The following is a 22,159-nucleotide window of genomic DNA, read 5'->3' as shown; positions in this document are numbered from 1 at the left end:
CCTACTCCGCCTTTGGGTATTCTAAAGGTTATAGTTTCCCCACTAGATGACGTTTTGGTAAGTAGTGTATAAGCGGGAGATTTCGGGCGATAAGCAGATGGACCCATCCACCACCTTCTGGAGGACCTAACCATCCCCGGATCTTCAAGAAGACCCGTCCCCGTTTCCAGGGGATCCGAAGGTCGACCACCATCGTCGCCTCGCCGCAACAAACGTAGTGTAGCAGGGCCCCTACTGGGCAGTCTGCACTATAAATGATAAGCAGTTGATGCAGTGACGGCACAGAATGAAGACGTGGAGTTAGAAAGGTAATTTTGTTCTATACATTGCAATTGTTTTTAACATTATACAAAGCCATCTAAATAAAATGTACAGGTCTTGGAACTGCTACCCATAATACTGGTGTTTTTGTTATGATTTTTGAATAAGGGTATGAATAATTTATGTTCGGTTGAGATTGGTCGAATTAAAACAAAATTTTCTAGAAACAACAACGAAAATTCTAGAAATATCATTCTATATTTTTATAGTGGAATTTCTTTGGACTGATCGGAAAATTTGAATGTCTTGATACGGCACATGTATTAACGATGGGCATTTATAAATTTGTTCGTAGAAAAACATATTTCATTGCAGCGGAAATCAAATAACGATATGCGAGTTTTAATTAACCATTTGTTAATCACGTGGAGTTTACAGCTAATGATTTTAAAAGGTATATTGTCACATGATAAGTAATATATTGCAATTACTATGCGCTACCGTGTAGGTGGAAAATCGTACAATTTATCCCTTGAATGATTGGATACATATCAAATAGTTGCCGAGATTTAACCATGGAAACATGATTTTAATATATAATACCTTCGAAAATACATTTGTTGCGAATATCCAAGCATTAGGTCATTATATTTTAAGCCCATTGTGCTGATGATATGCAAAGTTGTGAATTCTGTTTTTTCGAAAAGGAAATTCATTTTTTATATTTGCATTCTACTTTATGTCCTGTCGGAATTCCCAATCGTTGAAATAAACGTACTATATTTATTAAGAATCATATGCGCATTGTTTACATGTACAACTGCTTACGTATGAGGGAATAGTTACATTGTATTATTACAATTTGTATAGACATCGATAGAAAAAGAAAACATTGAAAATGTGAATATTTGACTATGAATTACATCCAAGGAGTAATTATGTAATAATTTTGCATATTGTATAGAAACAGTGACAAAATGGACGTAATGTGTAAGTTGGCATTCTGCTGGGCTAAACACGACATGTCTATTATATGTAAACATCAATATTCACGGCTTTATATTCTACGTAATTCTCATGCACAAATTGCATTGCTCGGCGTATCAATTTGGTTGCCGTGGTCTTAATTACGAGACATACAAGTTAAATAAAAGCTTAAAAATCGTCCAATCCTCTGGTATGCAAATCTTGATGGAAGAAGAATGACGTAATTGTGCAGTAAATGGACGATTGGGTGATATCGCGATGAACGACAGATTCCCCCAGATTACACTGATCCTCCGGTAATGGGAAGGGGGATGCCTTTGATAGATGTAGCAGACATTTCTTCTGCATGTTTCTCAAAGGATTTAGCAATAGAAAACATACACTGGGAGGGGGTTTTCAGTACGAACTATATTTTATGGCGCATGGGCTTTACATACATCTTCTGGAGCTGCGCAATAATGTTATAAGGTCTCCGTGTCCATTGAATGGAATGTTTTTGAAAGCACAGTGTTTAATTATCTGGCTTGTGACAAACTCAACGCAGCCCGGGAAGTGATGAAAGTTTAATTAAAAATGGTTTCATTAATTGGAATCAGAGACAAACATTTATAAAGAAATTAGAATTAGCCCCGACGTTGGATAAGTGGACTGTAACGTATGCAAAGCCTTCTCACGACACAGAACAAACCGCTCTCTGTACAATATCTCAAAACCCATTTCAAATGTTCTTTGAACGTTAAATTGGAATGATCATTAATTAATCAGGAATTCATGTAGTTCCTGTTCAAAATGTTTTATGAAATTTTATCTTGCAATGCATTATTTAAAGTACATCTGTAAGGATCGTGGAAATAAACGAGGAGCTGAAACCAAGCAAACATGCTTATCGTAAAGAACCAGTCAAACTGCATTAGTTGGGTTTTTGATCACACTGGAATTTGACATCAAATCGATAATATAGATAAATTCTACCCTATAATCATTTGTAATAAAATGAATACCAGTCAATGCTTTAGGGAAACGCTGCAGCGATGCAATTTTGATTATTCTATCGACATGACATTTCGGTGCATATATATGGTTACGTATAATTACATTGAAAAGTGTTGACTGGTGCTTTGCAACTGCAGATTCGGTGAATGACACAGTTCAACTTTGAAAGAAATTATGTGATAAGTACGATGAAATAAGAGTGAAAATCCATAAGAACTCCATAGAGCTGAGTCGGCTGACATGAGTATGCATGTAGGCAAAACAAATGGAGTACATAAATCATATATCATCCACTGCATTGTCTCTACACTATAAAACTACATGTACCGAACACATTTTACGTTGTGATTACAATCTCTGGTAACGTAAATTAGTTCAGAATTCTTCAATGCTCTGACTGCAAGACCAAAGAATACTGTTTGTCTACAAGAGATGATTTTAAATTAATCAAAAACACGTGGTCTACAAAATTCTAGCTCGTCTCCCACTGAATGAATACTATCTCGGTCAAACCTAAAGACTATTTTCGTGCTCCTTGATTTTTAGGAGAATCGTTTTCTTTCGTCTGAACTTCTAGATTAGAATCAACAAAGTAATTTGGTTTCTGGCTGCGGTAAATTGTCTTTGTAAATCATCGTGTTGTTGAACGAGACTTCCACCACATGATCAACAATGGGAGATAGATTGTTCCGTTAAATAACTCAATCAAAGGAAAAAAACAAATCCTATGTTCTCCGTGACCTTTCTCGAATCTACATGAAGTATCAGCACTCTTTTCAAACTTGCAGTCATACATGTAAAAGTCTTGATTTAAAAAGAAATACACATTTTAGTTGAAAACGAATTTGATTTTTCATTATTCTACAAGTTTCAGTTCCAGATTTAGGATTTTACAAAGGGTGAGGAGGCGAGATGGTGTTATTTTTGTCAAAGGAGAATGTAGCGTTTTCATTGAATAGAAAAACACTTTAGAATCTCTGTCATTTTTTTATTTTCAAAATGAGGCCTCCCTCAATGCATGATTGTGTTCGTTTCTTTGATATCAAATCTAGATTGACATGAAAAAGTTATGACAAATTTTTGTCAGATTTTACCAACATTTCTCCAATAGTGGATTTTGTAAATGAAGCAGGTTGTTGTAGATCGGAAAAGCTGAGACTTGGAACAAAATTACAAGTTAGGCCTACATGTACATCACATCCAGTGACCACAACTCTCTGTAGGAATGGAGTGTCAGTATAGATTATTTAGCATGCCCAGCGAAAACTGGGGACTCTAGGTGAAGGAACAAGTGATATCCTAGATTGATCCGATCTAGGTTTAGTGCAATGTTTTTATGTTGGTTCACTAGCTACATGTATTTTAGTGATATTTATGAAATAAATTTCATTTTTGTAAATACAATGTCATGAGGGTATGAACTGCAATGCTTCACGCGACGTACTTTTCATGACGCGTTTCCTGAACTATGCCGGCGTGAAGCGTCGCAGTTCATAACCTCATGTGTTTTCAAAAATAAAGTTTATTTCTTATATTCTATTTCTGTCGGTATTCCAAACCGTTAATCAGGACGTACCAAATTTGATCAAGATTCATGCTTGCATTGTTCACAACTACAATGAATCATGAAGAAATGGCTATCAAATGTTGTAATTGTAAATACATCGAAGGCAAAAACACTGGATTTGTAATATATATATTTTTAAAACTTGAGAATTCCTCATAATCACGTGGGATTTCGTTAACACGGTACTTGCGATTTAAGGTGGGTCCTTAGTCCTGGATTTTTGGGGTTTAGGTAGCATTTTTTTGTTTGGAATCAATAAATTAATATTCAGAGTAATGAAAAAAGGCAAAACAGTTCAGGATTTCCATGTTAATTTTCATTACAGACACTACTGAAGTCGTGTACCCCTATGTAGATTCTTATGAAATTCATTGGAAACAGTTATTTGTTGTTATTTTAAAATAAAAACAACAAAATATTTTTGAATTGCATTTATTTATCGGGAAACATATCAATAACTAAAACACATGTCATTTTCAATATGTTCATCAAGTTTTAGAAAGATATGTGCAAAATTATTGAATTAGCGTTATTCTCCAAAATGTTAAAAAACAAACAAATGTGGATGCATTTTCCTTATTGCATGGTTTACATATCATTTTTTCTGTTTATATTAGTAGATGTACATCTGTTATAGTTATCTATGAAAAAAATCCATACCTTTCCTTAATAATTTCAAATCTATAGCTTCCAGAGTATGTATACCCCCATAAAAAACCGAAGTCTGGCACTATACAGTTGAGCTATTCAAAATCACTCGGGATTAAAATTTTATGTAATTTCATGAAAAGACACAGATAATGATTCCTTATCACCTTAGTAAAATGTTTGTCAAAAATAAAGGAAATCTATCGCATAATGGACTTGATAAATAATTTAATGAAAACAGAGTTATTGTCCCTGGATTCAATATTTTAAAACATATCATCATGATCATTGACTTTTCAAATATAACTAAGACTTTTCAAATATTTTATGGCTAACAAGATTTTTTACAATAACTATTGAAAATGGCTCCAACAAAATTTATGTTCCTGTCATTAAATCATTGACTTTGCAAAATCCTATGACGTCACAGGAGTGTGGAACTACGTTAATCAATGTAATATCAAACTCCGTATAAGGTGTGCAATTTGAATTTGTCTATGAATCTAAACTTTTGAAATTCCATAATATTTGAATCTTTGCAATCCTATCAGGATAGATTTAGCATCCCGGCAAATCCTTTTGTTCGATTAAACTTTAAAGGTCGACCCGTGAACACTGGTTTACTATAGACAACACGATAGAGAGCCAGACGTTCTACCAGACAGCAATAATGGACCGAACATTCCTACGTGAACTACTTGTATAGGACACGACAATCTACGCTATCAATATCATTCACGTAAGTGGTCTTACTTTCAGTAACGCTTTCAATATCTTAGGGGAAAGATTTTTCAGGTATAATGTACTATGTTTCCGATTTTGCAATAATGAAATAAAAAATTGTAATCGATATTTGAAATCGGAATGAATTTAAGTGTAGCGCCCCTCCCCCTTTATCCCCGGAAAAAGATACGATTCATTATGCTTTTAATGTATTGGATTCATTCAATAAAATGTTCGTGCATTCACCGAGAACTTAAACACCGCCTTGTTCTGTCTGATATAACCTGTTCTGAACTGTTTTCATTCACTGGAATAACATCGTGAGCAAAACAAAAGATAAATACATGGATAGATAAATATATATAAACAACAGATGTATCCGCCATAGCGTAAAACTCATTTCCTTATTGTTTTACTTTAAGGACACTTGACCCCCCCCCCCCAATGGATACATGGGTTGGTATATATATTTTTTAGCTTACTATAGTAGTTTGGTTGTAAAAAGTACAAATATAAAATTTCTAAAAAAAAAAAAAAATAAATAAATAAATAAGGGAGTTGTAAATTTTCTATGATGTTCAAATGTTGAAATATATTACTTCTCGCTATATAACTCTGTACAAATGTTTCAAAAAAGTTTGTTTGTAGCATGTGTCTTTATATCAACTAATTCTATGTTATAAGATAGTTGATATAATTCCTTCTAGTAACTTCTAATAGACAACCAATTACGAAGCGCATTGTTAAGCATCCAGGGGGATTTTGGTGACTTTCAAGTGCCTGTCATAACTCATAACCGATGTGCAAGTAGCACCGTCCAAATACAAATTTAAGAATACACCGCCCAGTCAGGTTAAAGGAAGGGAACAATACGAACCGTCAAAATTCGGCTAATCTCACTACTTATATACAATGGTGATCGGAATCGACCAAGATGTGCCGAATGCATTATATACAGCATCCAATAAATATGTACCAAGAGCGGATCCAGAAAGTGTTCTAGAGGGATGCAAGCCAAAATGGTACCTTTTCTGCTCCAAAAAGGTACCCCACAATGGAATAGATAGATCATATTAGTTGAAAATATGCAACCAAAGGACAGATTGCAACATCCGTAACCCCACCCCCCGCGACCGCTACTGCGTACGTTAAACGTTAGTTTCCTGTACTTTAACCATAGTTATATTGTTAGACAAAGAGAGTAAATTTGCAAAGCTCAGCGAGAGTGCCGTTGCATGATTGGGATGTTCTGCGACCTTGACCCTCTCCGAATGACAAGGGACAAGGAATGTCATTAAGCAACCGTAGTGTCAGGTAAGAATTTTTCATCTTTTTATATATGGTGTAGATATGTTCATGACATTGTACTGATAGAATCTACAGAGAAGGCCTCGTCTTAGCCTGTCTGAAAATACCACCTACATAGGTTTACAGGTTGTGTATTTCTTCGACACAATTATATGGAGCACCAAATGAACATAAGTTCAAATAATTGAAGATATTTGTAATTGTTTGAAGATATCATCAATTTTTTTGATGCGTGCAGCGATTTGATTGCGTAATAATTGAATTGTTGCTCTCTTAAAAAAAGATTAATGATATTAACAATTGAATTGATGCACGCTACAATTCAATTGAAGAGAGTAATAATTCAATTAATGCGCACATCAATTCAATTAATGCACGCAATAATTAAATCATTGCTCCCTTCAATAGAATTATTGCGCGCATCAATTGAATTAAATGCGTTCAACAATTGAATTATAGCTTTCTTCAATTGAATTATTGGTGTCATCAATTCAATTGATGCGCGCAATAATTCTTTCAGAGGGAGCAACTACATGTATCTAATCGGAGATGTCTTCAATTCAACATTTTCACAGTTGAATTAATGACCGCGCATTAATTGAACTGATGAGAACAATAATTGAATTGATGTGCGCATCATTTGAATTAATGACACCAATAATTCAATTAAAGATTGAATCGATGCGCACAAAACCTGAATTGATGATATCTTCAAATTATCAAAGATATTCTGATTTATTTTAGTGTATGTAAATTTGGCGCTCCATAGTAGTACATGTATTTTGGTGGTGGTGGGGGGAGTTCGATATACTATTAGAGAAATTTCCTAATATAAAATATCCAAAAGACCTCAGAACGGACATGGTGGTTCCAGTTCAACTACCCCCTCCCCCTACCTCCACCTGTAAAACATTTGTTTACAACCAGGTATGTTTTTTGTTATGTGAAACTATATTTGCAAAACACAAGTTTTCCACAGTTCATCATGTTACAACCATTGTTTTGTTTACTGATCATGATGATTTATGAAATGTTAAACGTATAACCACTTACATGCCAGCCAATATTTCAGTCCTTTCCATGTACATACATGTAACGCTAGCTCTGGACTGTAACACTGACATACCTTCTGTCGGTGACTCTTTCTCTTTAAATGTTCCAGCGTGGTTGTCGTCTGCTGTTGGATAGGTCTCTTCCACCTCATACGTGGACCTTCTCCCCAGCAGCATGCTCCGGATGTTCCCATAATACGAGGACAGGCGATCGGACAAGGTCGTCCTATAAAGTGAATGGAGTATCAGTAGGTTATGTAGTTTGCGTGATTTCAGAAAACAAATCCAGTTGAAGGGTCGCTCTTAGACCCCCCCCCCCCCCCAATCAGCGTCTAGTAGGAGTGCATGGCAGTGCATTGTACATATGAAACAGTGGTCTTACCATTATCAGCGTGGCCTAATGTACGAGAGAACAAACTCGCAAATCTAACGTGTGATCGTAGTTATTCAAGTGGGCCCCAGGGTCCCTGGGATTCGGTAAATGCTGGCTATTTGTTTATACGTATAACATATGTGCATGTAGTTTAATACTTGCATGCACATTGAGATGAGCTTGAGATTAATGTATTATAAGAGTGAGATACATGTTATTGACCTTGTATCAGTTCATCACAATATTACAGCAGTACAAGAGATTTATAACAGAGAGAGAGAGAGAGAGAGAGAGAGAGAGAGAGACAGACCTGCGCAATTTAAATGGAGGGATTGTTTGGCGCATGAAATGAATTAAAGCCTTTCAAACATACACTATATAAAAATTAATAGTTTCATGGGAATTATAGGAAAGTGTTTAGCATCCACCTACAGAAAAATAATTCGTTTTAACCTTTAAGGTTTTCTGTTTAAAAAGTAATGATGATTTAATTTACAAAATCGTGTGCTTATGTCTGTGTAATTAGGAGTCAGCATGGTTGATGGTGAGTCTGACAGTATTTGGTTTGGATTAGTACAAGCACCTACTTGATCCATTGACAGCAACAGTGTATCTAGCCATGTGTCTTCTGCATTGAGAAAATCGACTGTCCATGCATATTTATTTTGTATTGTTATTTAAATAAGCCACTTAATCAACGGTACGATACATAAAATTTACCAAAATGTGATCTCAAACGACCAATTGCATGAGTATAACGATTCTTGCTGCATGATGTATATTAGCCTTAACATAAAAATGATGAACCCCAATTCATATAAATATCGTTGCAATTACTCAGAGATAATTGGGCTTGTTTAAATGACTGTCTTATGTCAATCAGGTTTGATTTATCATTCATCTGCTGATCGCAAGTAACAGAATATGAAGTAATGTGTTTTCTTTAGAGTATTGGCACTGAGTAATTATATACAAGCTGTTTAAGCAGAACATATTAAAAGAAATCGTTAAGTAGTTCAGCATTTTCAAATACATCATGCATGTTTGGTTGGGGGAATTGTTGCACTTGATGAACCTCCTAAAAGCTTGTATGAATTCGATTACCAAACAGGCCCTCGTCCACAAAGAAATCGTTTCAAATATGTTTGAATTGAATTTGCTGGGGGGTTTTCTCTCTACGTTGAATTGACTTTTGAGAATTGCTTATCCATGTGCAAAATGTGAAAATCCGGAGAAGTAGGAATTTGTGGAGAAAAAGAAGAATAGAGGAATGAATTATAAATGAGACGAACAGAGGCTGAAAATGCATACAAAGAAAGTGAGTGCAAAAGACAGTATTGGCGTTGATGAGGTATGAAATGGTTCGCTCAAACAAACAGACAGGGTACTGACCTTGATTGTGGATTAACCTCGTACTTCTCCTTGGAGTGCATCATGATTATAATTCTTATGTATAACGAGGAAGTCTAACCATGTGTACCGAAACTTTCTAAATTTCCTCCAACATCTGTGCGCCGTCTTTCCACCCATGCGCCAAAAAATAACGGAACTGCCGACTAGTGTCAGGGATTCGAGATGTTAGCAAAAATACCATACAATATACATCCTCAACATGAAGCTCAGATGTCGGGATTGCTCTTTGTATTACGTTATCAGATAAAGAAAATCTCGGCATATCTTCAGCAATATGTTTATTTTTTAATGTGGAGTTTACAGACCGTTATTTCATGTACAGAAAGCACCATTCTAATAGATAGATGCAGCCTATCAACTTATTATATAATAATTACGGAAATACATAAAAAAAGAATCACAAATTGAGGTACATGTGTTTTTGTAGGCGGAAAGCCAAATGATAGCTGCATGGATGCATGAAAGAATTCACTCTCCGGTCACGAACTGGGAGAAAGTGGAAGAGAAATGACACCGTAAATCACAATTAAGTAAGGAAAGCCAAATAGCGATCAGGTTTGCAATTTGAATTAAAAAATCACAACTTAATATTAAACTTGCAATCAGTAATAGGAATGTTGAATCGATCAATGCAAACTATGTTATAAAAGCAAAGTTCGTTAATACTAAATTTGCATTGGGTAAGATGCAAAAATGCGTAATAATTACATCAAGACTAAATTTTACACACTTTGAACCTTGATAAACATAGTACGGAAATATACGAGGCATGAACAGCAATGTTTCACGTCAGCATATTTTTCATGAAGCGTTATAACGCTAACGCGCTTCGTGTGACGTACATGTATGCAGACATAAAGCACCACAGTGCTTGCTCTCACGTCTTTTCATAAATGAAATATATTTTTAAAATATTTACATTTACTTCTGTCGGACTATTCCTAGCCGTTATGATAGTCCTGCTGTATTTATCAAGGTTCATAAGCACATAGTTCACATCTGTCACTCTCAATTAGCAAAGATATTGCAATAACATTGGAAATGTAAAATATATGAAAATGAAGAAAATGTGAAGGTAACAAACGGTGAGAAATCTCATAAATCTGATATAGAATACAAAATCTGTAGTAGAGCAAACACGGAATCAGATGCCTAGGAGAAGTTAACATCCACTGTTGACCGTCCAGTAGCGATAGATCAGTGGTAGAGCGTTCACTTCGTAACCGAGAGGTCGTCAGTCAGATACCTGCAGTCAAACCTAAGACGTAGGTAGTGATTTGCTCGGCATTTAGAATTCTTTCGGATATGACCTTAAAAACGGAAGTCCCGTGTCACGGTAGGAGTTGGCACGTTAAAGAACCCTCACTACTACGGCCCTGAGTGCTAAATTGTGGTACTTCATCTACAGCTGATGACATCTCTGTATGAGTGACAAATTCTGGCCGGACGCTAGCTGCAGATATGTGGCTCTCTGGGAAAGTATTGAGACAGATCAGAGAGCTACATGTAGATCCAAACCTTATAAAAAAAAAACTGATTTACGGCGCAGAAAAAATGCGCACTATTGAGGCATTATATCGTTGTATTCTTGCATCGCCAGAATATGGTGTCCGGATAGGGCCATTTGCAAAAGCGTGACTGCGCGTTAATCACAACACGCCGTCACGCCAACAAGCAACGCGCCTTCGCGCTCTCATAACAAGCAACGTGCCTTCGCGCAGACAAGCAACGCGCCATCGCACCGTCACGCCAACGGCGCGAAGGCGTATTGCTTGTTGGCGTGACGGTGCGAAGGCGCGTTGCCTGTTGGCGCGAAGGTGTGTTGCTTGTTGGCGTGAGAGAGCGAAGGCGCATTGCTTGTTGGCGTGATGGCGCTTTGCTTGTCTGCGCGAAGGCGCGTTGCTTGTTGGCGTGAGAGCGCGAAAGCGCGTTGCTTGTCTGCGCGAAGGCGCGTTGCTTGTTGGCGTTATGGCGTGTTGTGACTAACGCTCAGTCACGCTTTTGCAAATGGCCCTATCCGGACACCATACCAGAGAGCTACAGATCTACAGCTATACTAATGCAGGCTTGGTATAAATTTGACATCGTCATACCTAGAATGTATCAAAAATAAACATGCGTATTCAAATTACATGGAATCAAAATGTTGTATATTGATTGATTGTATATTGTTTAACGTCCCTAGGCCTCTCGAGAATTTTTCTCTCATATGGAGACGTCATCATTGCCGGTATGGCCTTTGAGCAGGGAGTCGCCTCTTGCGATAAGCAAAGGATGCTGAGGACCTATTCCAACCACGGGATAAAATGTTATATAAGATCAATCAATTGAACATTGAAAATCATTTATTCCCATGATTGTATAGGTACTGATGGACGAAATAAAAATTCTTATAAATTTAATGAAGTAGCCCCTACTGTTGGAAAAGGAGAGAAACTGGGTCAGGGTGTACGCTAGAATAGGATTGTTCCCCTCGGAAAACCGAATCTAAAGAATAAGTATTCTAAAGCCGGTTCTCCAAGGAGGAAACCTTACTCTAAAAGTAGTTTTTCGGAATGATTTTTTACGCGGGGAAGGGGGGGGGGGATAAGACCGTCACCCCACATGTACGACCTTGAGAACCTAGCATAGATGAGTAGTGGCAATCCACGTCTGTACACGAATGAAAAATACACGAATGGGACGCCAAACAGCATACAAAAAAGAAGGAAAAGACAAAACTTAAAAGCAAAACATTTATATCTTTAATAGATTGAAATTGCTTTTTCTAAAAGGAATTTCAACCCACTTGTTAAGTGATAACGAGATCGGTCTATTTGAATGTATTTACATGGACCTGCCGAAAGCTTTACATGTCTTTTCTTTAATTCTCCTACACTAGTAATCGATGTCCCCATCCCCGTGGGAGGGCGGAAAAGAGAGTTCCGCTGACATTACAAGCGTTCTTGATAATAACACAATTCATAAGCAGCATGCAAGCGAATTTACTCGATCTTTTATCGATAACATACTATTTATAATATCCAGACCTATAATAGACATGAAATCGTTAAAACGGTCACATTAACAGTTCTATCGATGGCATTTTCAGGTTGATGAGTTCGGAAATGTTGCTATTAATTCTACATCTTTTATCGTGTTTTAATGATCGATATTATCTATACCAACGCGTGACTGTACGTTTACATGTAATTAGAGAGTTTAATGTGCCTGAAAGAAAGAGAGAGGAATTTAGATGAATACGTAAATCGACAATGTATCCTAGTGAAGAATTTGGGAGTTGCATGTCCGTAAATGTGCCCGATAAACAAAGCATATTGTAATATTTGATTCATTTTTTAAAATCTTATTTTCCTGTATTGTTTCATAATAATGATGATGATGATAATCTTTATTCAGGAATAGACATGCAAATATGACATGGTTACTAAATATGTAATTATAAAACAAATATAATGACTCTAAGAAAATAAAATAAAACGCAATGCCTTATGAATAATATTCCACTGCATGTGTAATTGACCAATCCCAGGGATAGTCCATGAAAGTCTAGAATGCCTTTTTTCCAGCAGGGTCCTTATTTTATGTCGCATACTCTACAGTTTTCTATGCAAGATGTTTAATATAGACAATAATTTGAAAAGGTGACGATAATGACCAGTAACTCCTATACGGAATTGGGCAAACACGGACCCCTGAACACACCCAGAGGTCATGATTCTGACTATGGATAACTCCGTTTACCTGATCAAGATCTAGGGCTCACGGTGGGTGTGACTGGTCGACAGGAGATGCATATTCCTCCTAGGCACCTGATCCCATCTCTAGTATACCTCTCTATTTTGTATTCCCTATAGGAGTTACATGTATGAGATTGATCACTGTTCATTATCTTCACCTATTCATGTATATTTCTTATGGCAAGACAGCTTATTTCATATTGTGACCTTTGATCTTGTGACCTTGAACTTCGAAGTTGATCGACTTTTCAGAAAACATAACCTATCAAATACATCCGGAGTTTTTTAGGCGAGGGTTCATTTTTTGTATATAGATTCTTTAAGGCAAGACCTTATTTTGTGAAGTTTGACCTTAACCTGGGAGTTGGACCTACTTTGAAAAAATCTGACCTAATCAATATTTCCTGAACTGTTTAAGAAAATATCTTTCGTATTTTGTATATAAATTTCTTATGACAATACCATTTATTTCATACTACAACCTCTGACCTTGAAATTTGACATAGTATTAAGAAAATGTAACCTATTAGATACTTTCAAAAGTATTGAAGGTAGGACTTTCATATTTTGTGTATAGATTCTTTATGACAAGACGTCCTTGTTATACCATTATATTTGATCTTGTGACCTTAACCTACTTTCTTTTAAAAACTCCTGACCTAATCAATATATCTTGAACTGTTTAAGGAAGATTGATTGAATATTGTTTAACGTCCCTCTCGAGAATATTTCACTCATATGGAGACGTCACCATTGCCGGTGAAGGACTGCAAAATTTAGGTCTATGCCCGGCGCTTATGACCTTTTAGCAGGGAGGGATCTTTATCGTGCCGCACCTGCTGTGACACGGGACCTCGGTTTTTGCGGTCTCATCCGAAGGACCGCCCCATTTAGTCGCCTCTTACGACAAGCAAGGGGTACTGAGGACCTATTCTAACCCGGATCCCCACGGGATATTTATTTAAGGAAGAGTTTTTATATTTTGTTCATAGATTTTTATTGTAACACCTTGATTTACTTCAGTGTTTGACATTGTGACCTTGACATGGAAGTTTGACCTGCTTCTAATAGAAGTCTGACCTTTTTAATATCTCCTAACATATTTAAGATAAGCTTTCATATTTTGTATATAGATTTCTTATGGCAAGGTCTTTTGTATCATACCATGATCTATGACATTGTGATCGTGCGTCTTATCCAGAACAGCAATATCATGTTAGACATATTGGTGTTGAGGAATTTCTTTGTTATGTGAATTCATTTTCAGTTATGTTGTGATTCTTAGGGGCTAGATTGGGGCCACAATATGGGGTAGAAATTTTTCATGGGAATAAAGATTGATAAAAAAAAATCTTTTTAAAAATCATAATAGATGACTCAGGTGAGCGATATGGCCCATGGGCCTCTTGTCTAATAGATCTGATTTCCCCTGTTATTTCTGAACAATTTGTATCTAATTCTATGGGTTTCATTTCAATTTCTGTTGTGCTTTCAGCGTCTTGTGTATTGAGCACAGAGCAGAAGTATTTCTTCCATTTCTTAACCTGATCTTCTTCCTATTGAAAAATGTTGCCATTTTCATCTCTGATCTTTGAGCTTCCACCGAAAAGTTTTCAGACAATTGTATGATGATGTTGTGTAGAATTCTGTGTTCGTCTTTACTTGTTGCTGTTCTGTCTGTTTTCTGTGATCTTTCTTACACATTTTTTAACGCTTGTGTCCATCTCAACATACTCCCCTCAGATCTGTTCTTTTTCTGACTTGTTGTTGATGAAGTACAGTTTCTGTTTCAATCTTTATCTCTCTTCTATACGTTTGCATGCACCATCAGGCAGTCATTATTTCCGTTTGTTGTTTTTAAAAGAAAGCAATGTTTTGCAAGAGTCTATAAATGTGTCTCTGATGCTATCCCACCTTGTCTATAAATGCGTCTCTGATGCTATCCCACTGTATCTATAAATATGTCTCTGATGTTATCCCACCTTGTCTATAAATGCGTCTTTGATGCTATCCCACTGTGTCTATAATTGTACCTCAGGTGCTATCCCATTGTTCTTCAACAGTACTTTGATGTTTTTAAGAGCTGCAAATCTGTGTTACATTTCTGTCTGTTAGCTTCTTTACATCAAATATGTACCTCTGGTATGAAAAGATGAAGATAACGATCAGTGATCAATCTCAAAACTCCTATAAGGAATTCAAAATCAAGAGTTGGACAAACATGGACCTCTGGACACACCAGAGGTGGAATCAGGTGCCTAGGAGGAATAAGCATCGCCTGTCGACAGGTCACACCCGTCGTGAGCCCGATATCTTGATCATGTATGATCTTCGTGTGTCCAGGAGTCTGTGTTTGCCCTACTTTTAAGTTTAATTTCTTTATAGGAATTATTAGATTGATCATTGATCGTTACCTTCATCACCTATTCATCGATTTAGTCGCCTCTTACGACAAGCAAGGTGTACTGAGGACCTATTCTAACCCGGATCCCCGGGGGTGGGGTACTGAGGACCAATTCTAAGCCGGATCCCCGGGGGTGGGGTACTGAGGACCTATTCTAACCCGGATCCTTCACAGTTATTATTCACCGCATTTTGAAAATATTTAATTCAAAGTATCTTATTATAAATGCACGTTCAATTATTTTCATTTTTAGAAGTTTTGTAAATCTACGAGATGGTAGAAACCAGGAGCTCAAAGCTGTACATGTTACAAGTTCTAGGAGCTCAAAGCTGTACATGTTACAAGTTCTACGAGCTCAAAGCTGTACGTGTTACAAGTTCATTTTTACGAGGTGACGTAGTCAAACTCGTTTAGACAGTGTCGAACTGAAATTGACTCTCTGACAATTTATAACCATTTTTCTTTTACCAATTTTCTTGCATATTACGAATCTTACGACTTGTACATCTCATTTTCCACCGGACAGTGAAAGACAACTCCATACTGAAATCTGATATGAAATTCGGCCCTGAATTTTTTTTTTCGAAATGGAGTACCAATTTCTAATTTGTTTACTTTTATTCATGCGCTCTAAGAATACATGATTTTGACTACGGATTGCTTCATTTGCCTGTTCAGAGTATGGGGCTCACGGCGGTGTGACCGGTCGGCAGGGGATGCCTACTCCTCCTATGCACCTGATCCCACCTCTGGTGTATCCAGAAGTCCGTGTTTGTCCAACTCCCGATTTTGTATTGAATTCCTTAAAGAAGTTATGAAATTGATCACTGTTCATTATCTTCACTTTCCATGTAGAGTCGATACGGGGTTGTTTTCTAACAAAGAGAAAAACTCGGTATATCAGAATTCTTCTATGAGTTATTCTTTACAAAAATGAAAATCAGTAACAATATACATGAATACGCAAAAAGCATATTAATCCTGGCAGCTACACATTATGTTTACAAATATTGTTGATCTCAAAGAGAATTCTGCGAAGATACGTTGCTCACCGCTTCTGTCAGAACAATATGCTAATCAGTAAAATAACTCCTACTTAAAATGGTGTTGGCTTTAGTGAAGCGTATGTTCCTATATTAAGCACAGTTTAGAATTTTTAGCTACATGTATAGGGAAAAATATTGTATAGTTTGGATCGCAGATACTGTATATATAGAAATACAAATATACTTGAAAGATACGAATATATAGAAAAGCAAAGGGATAGCATCCCTTTACTTTTCTATATATTCGTGAACATCAGTATATAGATAAACTTGACAGGATATCTATCGAGTTCATTTGAATGACATGTAAAGTATTGTGTTGACCAATTTCAAGTATGGTAAAGTGTAGGTCACGTCCGTATACTTACTTACTGCCAATTACGCCTTTAGCGTGTAGGGCAGCAACGAGGATTTTCCATCCTGGTCGGTCTTTTGCCGTTTTGTGGAGGGTGTTCCAACTTCCCTTTGGTTGTTTCATTTATACCTCCAATGTCATATGACTTTTGGGCTTTCCTTCTTTCGTTTTCCCTCTGATGTCCAGAAGAGGACTGTCTTGGTGACACTGTCTGGTTCCTTTCTGAGGACATACCCGTTGAGAAGGTCCTTATTCGAGATAGTATTAGGCGAAAATATTTTAAGGATTCTTCTCAGGGACTTGGTGTGGAATGCTGACAGTGTGTTTAGGTCATTCTCTTTCATGAGCCATATAAAAGGATTGGAAAGATGCAGCTGGTGTACAGTTTCAGTTTTGTGCGGATGGTATACTGGCTGGATCTCCTCATGATGCAAAACTTGTAACAACATTGTCTTTGTTTGTAAGGCTCATTATTACAACTATATTTTAGTTGGCATTAATTCCACATTTGGTAATCATACTTGTACTCCAACTGCCCTTTCCAAAAATGCCACACTGATTTTGACTATGGTTACCTGATCAAGATATAGGGCTTACGGCGGGTGTGACGGGTCGACAGGGGATACTTACTTCTCCTAGGCACCTGATCCCACCTCTGGTGCGTCCAGGAGTCCGTGTTTGTCCAACTCTCTATTTTGTATTGCTTATAGGAGTTATGAGATTGATCACTTCGTTATCTTCACCTTTCATTCTTCAAAATTATGCTTCAGTTTTAAACACATTTAATATCCGAGTCAATGGGAATAATGAATGTGAGTTACCGTACGTACATGATTAATATATTCCTAAACTTCACAAAAACCATTGCAAACAAAGATATATTAAGTAAATGTTTAACCAAGCCCCTATCTCTGCTCCTCACGAAAATATTAACAGCTGTGAAAAATAAACATTAAACTATTGTGTCACAACATATGTTAGAAGTGGTGTAAATCAAATATGGATTCTAAAAATCTTTAAAGAACGTTTAGTAAATTTGAAATCACAAAATTTGAAATCACAAAACTTTTCTCAAAATTTAATCAACAATATCAAAACGTATAACTTTTCAACAGTTTACACAACCATTCCCCATGATCAATTAAAGACTAGATTTTACTCTGTTCCATTGAGAGCTTTATATACGTTATTTGAAGAAGCCACAGCTAGTTTATACTTGGTTTTTGAACACCTGAATATAGACTGAACTCTATGATTATGAATGTTGCCAATCACAGGCTCTTTAAACCAGCACGGGTCACGGAGGATATTCCTTCCAAATCATGCTGCCAGTTCCTTAAGCTCAAATTTACAAACAAAGGAACATAAGCAACATTCTTCGTCATAAAAGGGTTCAGTCATGCATTCCAACGTTTTTCAAATTCAAGTCTACTCCCTGTATTTTCTACAACTTTACTTCTACTATTGCATCCAAACTTTTTAATTTTAAACAAACTTTCCAGTACCTAGATATAGGCCATCTTATACGTAATCCACCAACGTGTTCTTGTTCTTCATCTTCTTTCAATTATAGTCCAGCTGGACATGCCATTACTGGTGATGTTAATATAGTTGAAAATGAGGACCTCAAATCACTTATTCTAAAAGGTCCTAAATACAGAGAACCTCGGTCGTTTAATTGGCGACAGAACTTCATCTTTATTATGAATTCTGTCGAAGATTATGCCAGACGATAGGGTAAATATGAAAAAGAAGAATTTGATACATTGTCATAATGGATTAAAAGTATAAGAGGAATATTCCAATCCCGCATTAGACATATGAAAACAAAAATACTTACCATCTATCCTTCTGTGTTTAGTAAAGCAGAAGTGATAAAAGACTTAGATAGGTTACATGAGGAATATGTTTTGATTTCAGCTGACAAAGCTTGTAACGACATTATATCTTTGGTTGTAAGGCTCATTATTACAACTGTCTTTTAAACGAACTTGGTATTAATTCCACTTTTGGTAATCGTACTAGTACTATACTGCCCTTTCAAAAGATGAAATTCTTCGAAACCATGCTTCAGTTTGAGACACTTTTAATAGCCCAGTCAATGCGTCGAATGAATATGAGTTACCGTACCTATACTGGATTCCTAAACTACATAAAAACCCTTACAAACAAAGATACATTGCTGGATCCAATAAGTGCTCTACCAAGCCCCTTATCTCTGCTCCTCACGAAAATATTAACAGCTGTGAAAGAGAAACTTCAAATTTACTGTGCGACTACATATGCCAGAAGTGGTGTTAAATCAAATGTGGATTCTAAAAACTTCTAAAGAACTTTTAGTAAACTTGAAATCGCAAAACTACCCAAATCAATAACATTAAAACCTATGACTTTTCAACACTTTGCACGATCATTCCTCACGATAAATTAAAGACTATACTTTTTGACATCATAGACAGTTGCTTCTTCAGCAAAAAATGGAAAACGGAAATATTCATATCTAGTGATCAGTCATCCAGAAAAATACTTTGTTAAACACCACACTGATTCCACGCACAAGTACTGTTAAGTTGAAATAAAAAATGTGCTAGAGTTCCTCATTGACAATATCTTCGTGGTCTTTGGTGATCAGGTCTTCCAACAATCTGTTGGAGTTCCCATGGGCACGAATTGTGTTCCTTTGTTACATGTAGCTGACCTGTTTATATATTTCTATGAAGCAGAATTTATTCAAAAACTTCTACGTGAGAAGAAAAAAATCTTTTGCTGTGGCCTTCAATTCGACATTTAGATATACCGACGACGTCTTGTCTATTAACAATAATAACTTTCATTCATATGTCGATTCGATATATCCCTGTGAGCTCGAAATAAAAGACACCACTGAGTCGTCCGCTTTTGCTTCTTACTTAGATATTTTATTGAAAGTAGACATTAATGTCAAACTGACAACTCAACTGTATGACAAACGGGATGATTTCAGCTTCTCCATCGTCAACTTCCCATATTCATGTAGCAATATCCCATTATCATCTGCATATGGTGTTTACATATCTCAACTGATTCGATCCGCATGAGCTTGTTCTGCGTAAAGTCAGTTTTTAAATCGAGGGAAGCTACTGACAAACAAGTTGATGCTACAGGGGTTTCAGCAGTCTCGATTGAAGTCAGTATTTCACAAATTCTATGATCGTTATAACGATCTAGTTCGTCAATACAACCTATCATTGGGTCAAATGCTGTTTGACGTGTTTCATACCGATTGTTAAGCCGTTCTTGGCATACTGATTTTGATTACGGGTAATTCCGTTACATTATCAAGATATAGGGCTCACGGCGGGTGTGGCCGGTCGACAGGGGATGCGTACTCCTCCTGGGCACCTGATCCCACCTCTGTTATGTTCAGGTGTCCGTGTTTGTCTAACTATCTACATGTATTTTGTATCGCTTATAGGAGTTATGAGATTGATCACTGTTCGTTATCTTCACCTTTCATGTGTAGCAATTTTTATACTAGATGAGTCAATGTGAAACGAACGCTCCCCCTCGCCTGACATACAAGTTAAAAATATTCGCAAGTCCAAGGATGCAAAAATAACATTAGGTGCAAATAAAACAATTATAGAATATAATATTACATGCACAGCTTTTGTTTCCTGAGTAAGTTGTGAAAAAATAATTATATATTTGGATGAAAAGGTGTGGACCTAAACGCTGTTTGGATGCGAAAAGGGATTTATTAACTTAATTCATCAATTTATTTATTTCGAATATTACCCCCCTTTACTACAAAACCCAAGTTGAAAAGTTAAGAAAAAAAAGTGGTTTAAAAAAGTCAACACTATTTGTTCATTGTTGTTCACTTTATTACTGCGTGTACAGTGTACGAGAAGCATTAATATAACTTGTACAGTAGTAGAACTTGTTTGTTAATCGTCGTAAAATAAAAAAGTTTTTTAATGCATGTACATGTAAAGTCTAATGATTTATTTTTTTTACTGACGTGGTTATTTTTTCTAAAGTTCAATGGCAATAATCCTGGTAAAAATAAATCTGTAAACAAGCAAGAGAAACTTGAATATCTAATTGTAATAATGGTACACATTGTCATTATCTACATTATCTGCATTATCTACAAGCAAATTCAATTGGAAAAAGTAATAATTTTCAAAGTTCAAGGGCAGTAACTACTTTAAATATCGATTGATCAATATGATACTTGGTCTGTAAGTACGTCATCAATCAGGTCTGTTGGAATATCCATGGGCGCAAACTGTGCTTCATTATCAGCTGACATGTTTTTGTAATCTTACTAGACAGGTTTTATACAAAAGCTTATATTGCATAAATAGAAAAAATCTTTTGCTGTGAACCTTAAATCAACATTTAGATATAAAAGTATCGACGACGTTTTATCTATTAACAATACTTATTTTCATTCATATGTCGACTTCATATATCCCAGTGAACTCGAAATAAGAGAGACCATAGAGTCTTCCATACATGCTTCATATTTGAATATTTTATATAGTGAACATAAATACCAACGACAAATTAACAACACAACTTTGAAATGACAAACAAAATCCATTTCAGATTCTCCATCGTCAATTTACTTCCCATGTGTGTGAAGCAATATCCCATTAGAGCTGCAACTGGTGTAACATATATCTCAACTGATTCAATACGCGAGAGCATTTTCTGCAGACAAGTTAAATACCGACAAATAAATTGATGTTACATGGATCTTCTTTAAAGTCAGCATTTCACAAAGTTGTGGTCGTTATACATGTAACGAGCGATCTAATTTGCAAATACACGCTATCACTGTCTGGCGTGATAGGCTGTTCTTTACATACTGAACTATTCCCTGATCAAAAAATAGGGCTAACGGTGGGTGCGTCCGATGAGCGGGAGTGGGGGTGGGGGGGGTGCTTCTCCTAGGCACCTGATCCCATATCGTCCAGAAGTCTGCGTTTGCCCATCGTCGCTAGCCACAGTTACTGAGTCCGGTAGTACCTACCTGTACCTGACCTCAAACCGCATCGACGTAGTGTATAAAGCGAGGTTGGTGTTTCTCCTTCTATTAATTTTATATTCTTTATGGGATTCATGAAATATGATCACTCTGCAACATTGACGATGCTGAAATTTTTGTGAAGAAATTGTGACACTCTCAGGCAATGATATTGGATACAAATTAAATATATAATAGACCTACATCAAATACCAGTATATAGGACTCCGGAATTATGTGGTGGTTTTAGATAGGCTTCGCAATTATATAGC

General features: G+C 36.4%; 1 protein-coding gene across 1 annotated transcript in view; it reads right to left on the bottom strand.

Moving 5' to 3' along the window:
- LOC125683189 (protein-glutamine gamma-glutamyltransferase K-like) overlaps positions 1–10,865 on the bottom strand; it is a 46,351-nt gene extending 35,486 nt beyond the window's left edge. The window contains exons 1-2 of the mRNA XM_048924044.2: positions 9,305–10,865; positions 7,614–7,765 (exon numbers count right to left, since the gene is read on the bottom strand). Coding sequence (XP_048780001.1) covers positions 7,614–7,765; positions 9,305–9,348 — 196 coding nt within the window. The 5' untranslated portion in view covers positions 9,349–10,865. The remainder of the gene's footprint in view (positions 1–7,613; positions 7,766–9,304) is intronic.
- Between the last annotated feature and the right edge of the window lie 11,294 nt (positions 10,866–22,159).

The sequence above is a fragment of the Ostrea edulis genome, chromosome 1 (assembly GCF_947568905.1).
Source record: "Ostrea edulis chromosome 1, xbOstEdul1.1, whole genome shotgun sequence".
In the NCBI taxonomy this organism is placed as follows: Eukaryota; Metazoa; Mollusca; class Bivalvia; order Ostreida; family Ostreidae; genus Ostrea; species Ostrea edulis.
The sequence above is the reverse complement of the archived record's forward strand: the minus strand, read 5'-3'. Positions and strand labels throughout refer to the sequence as shown.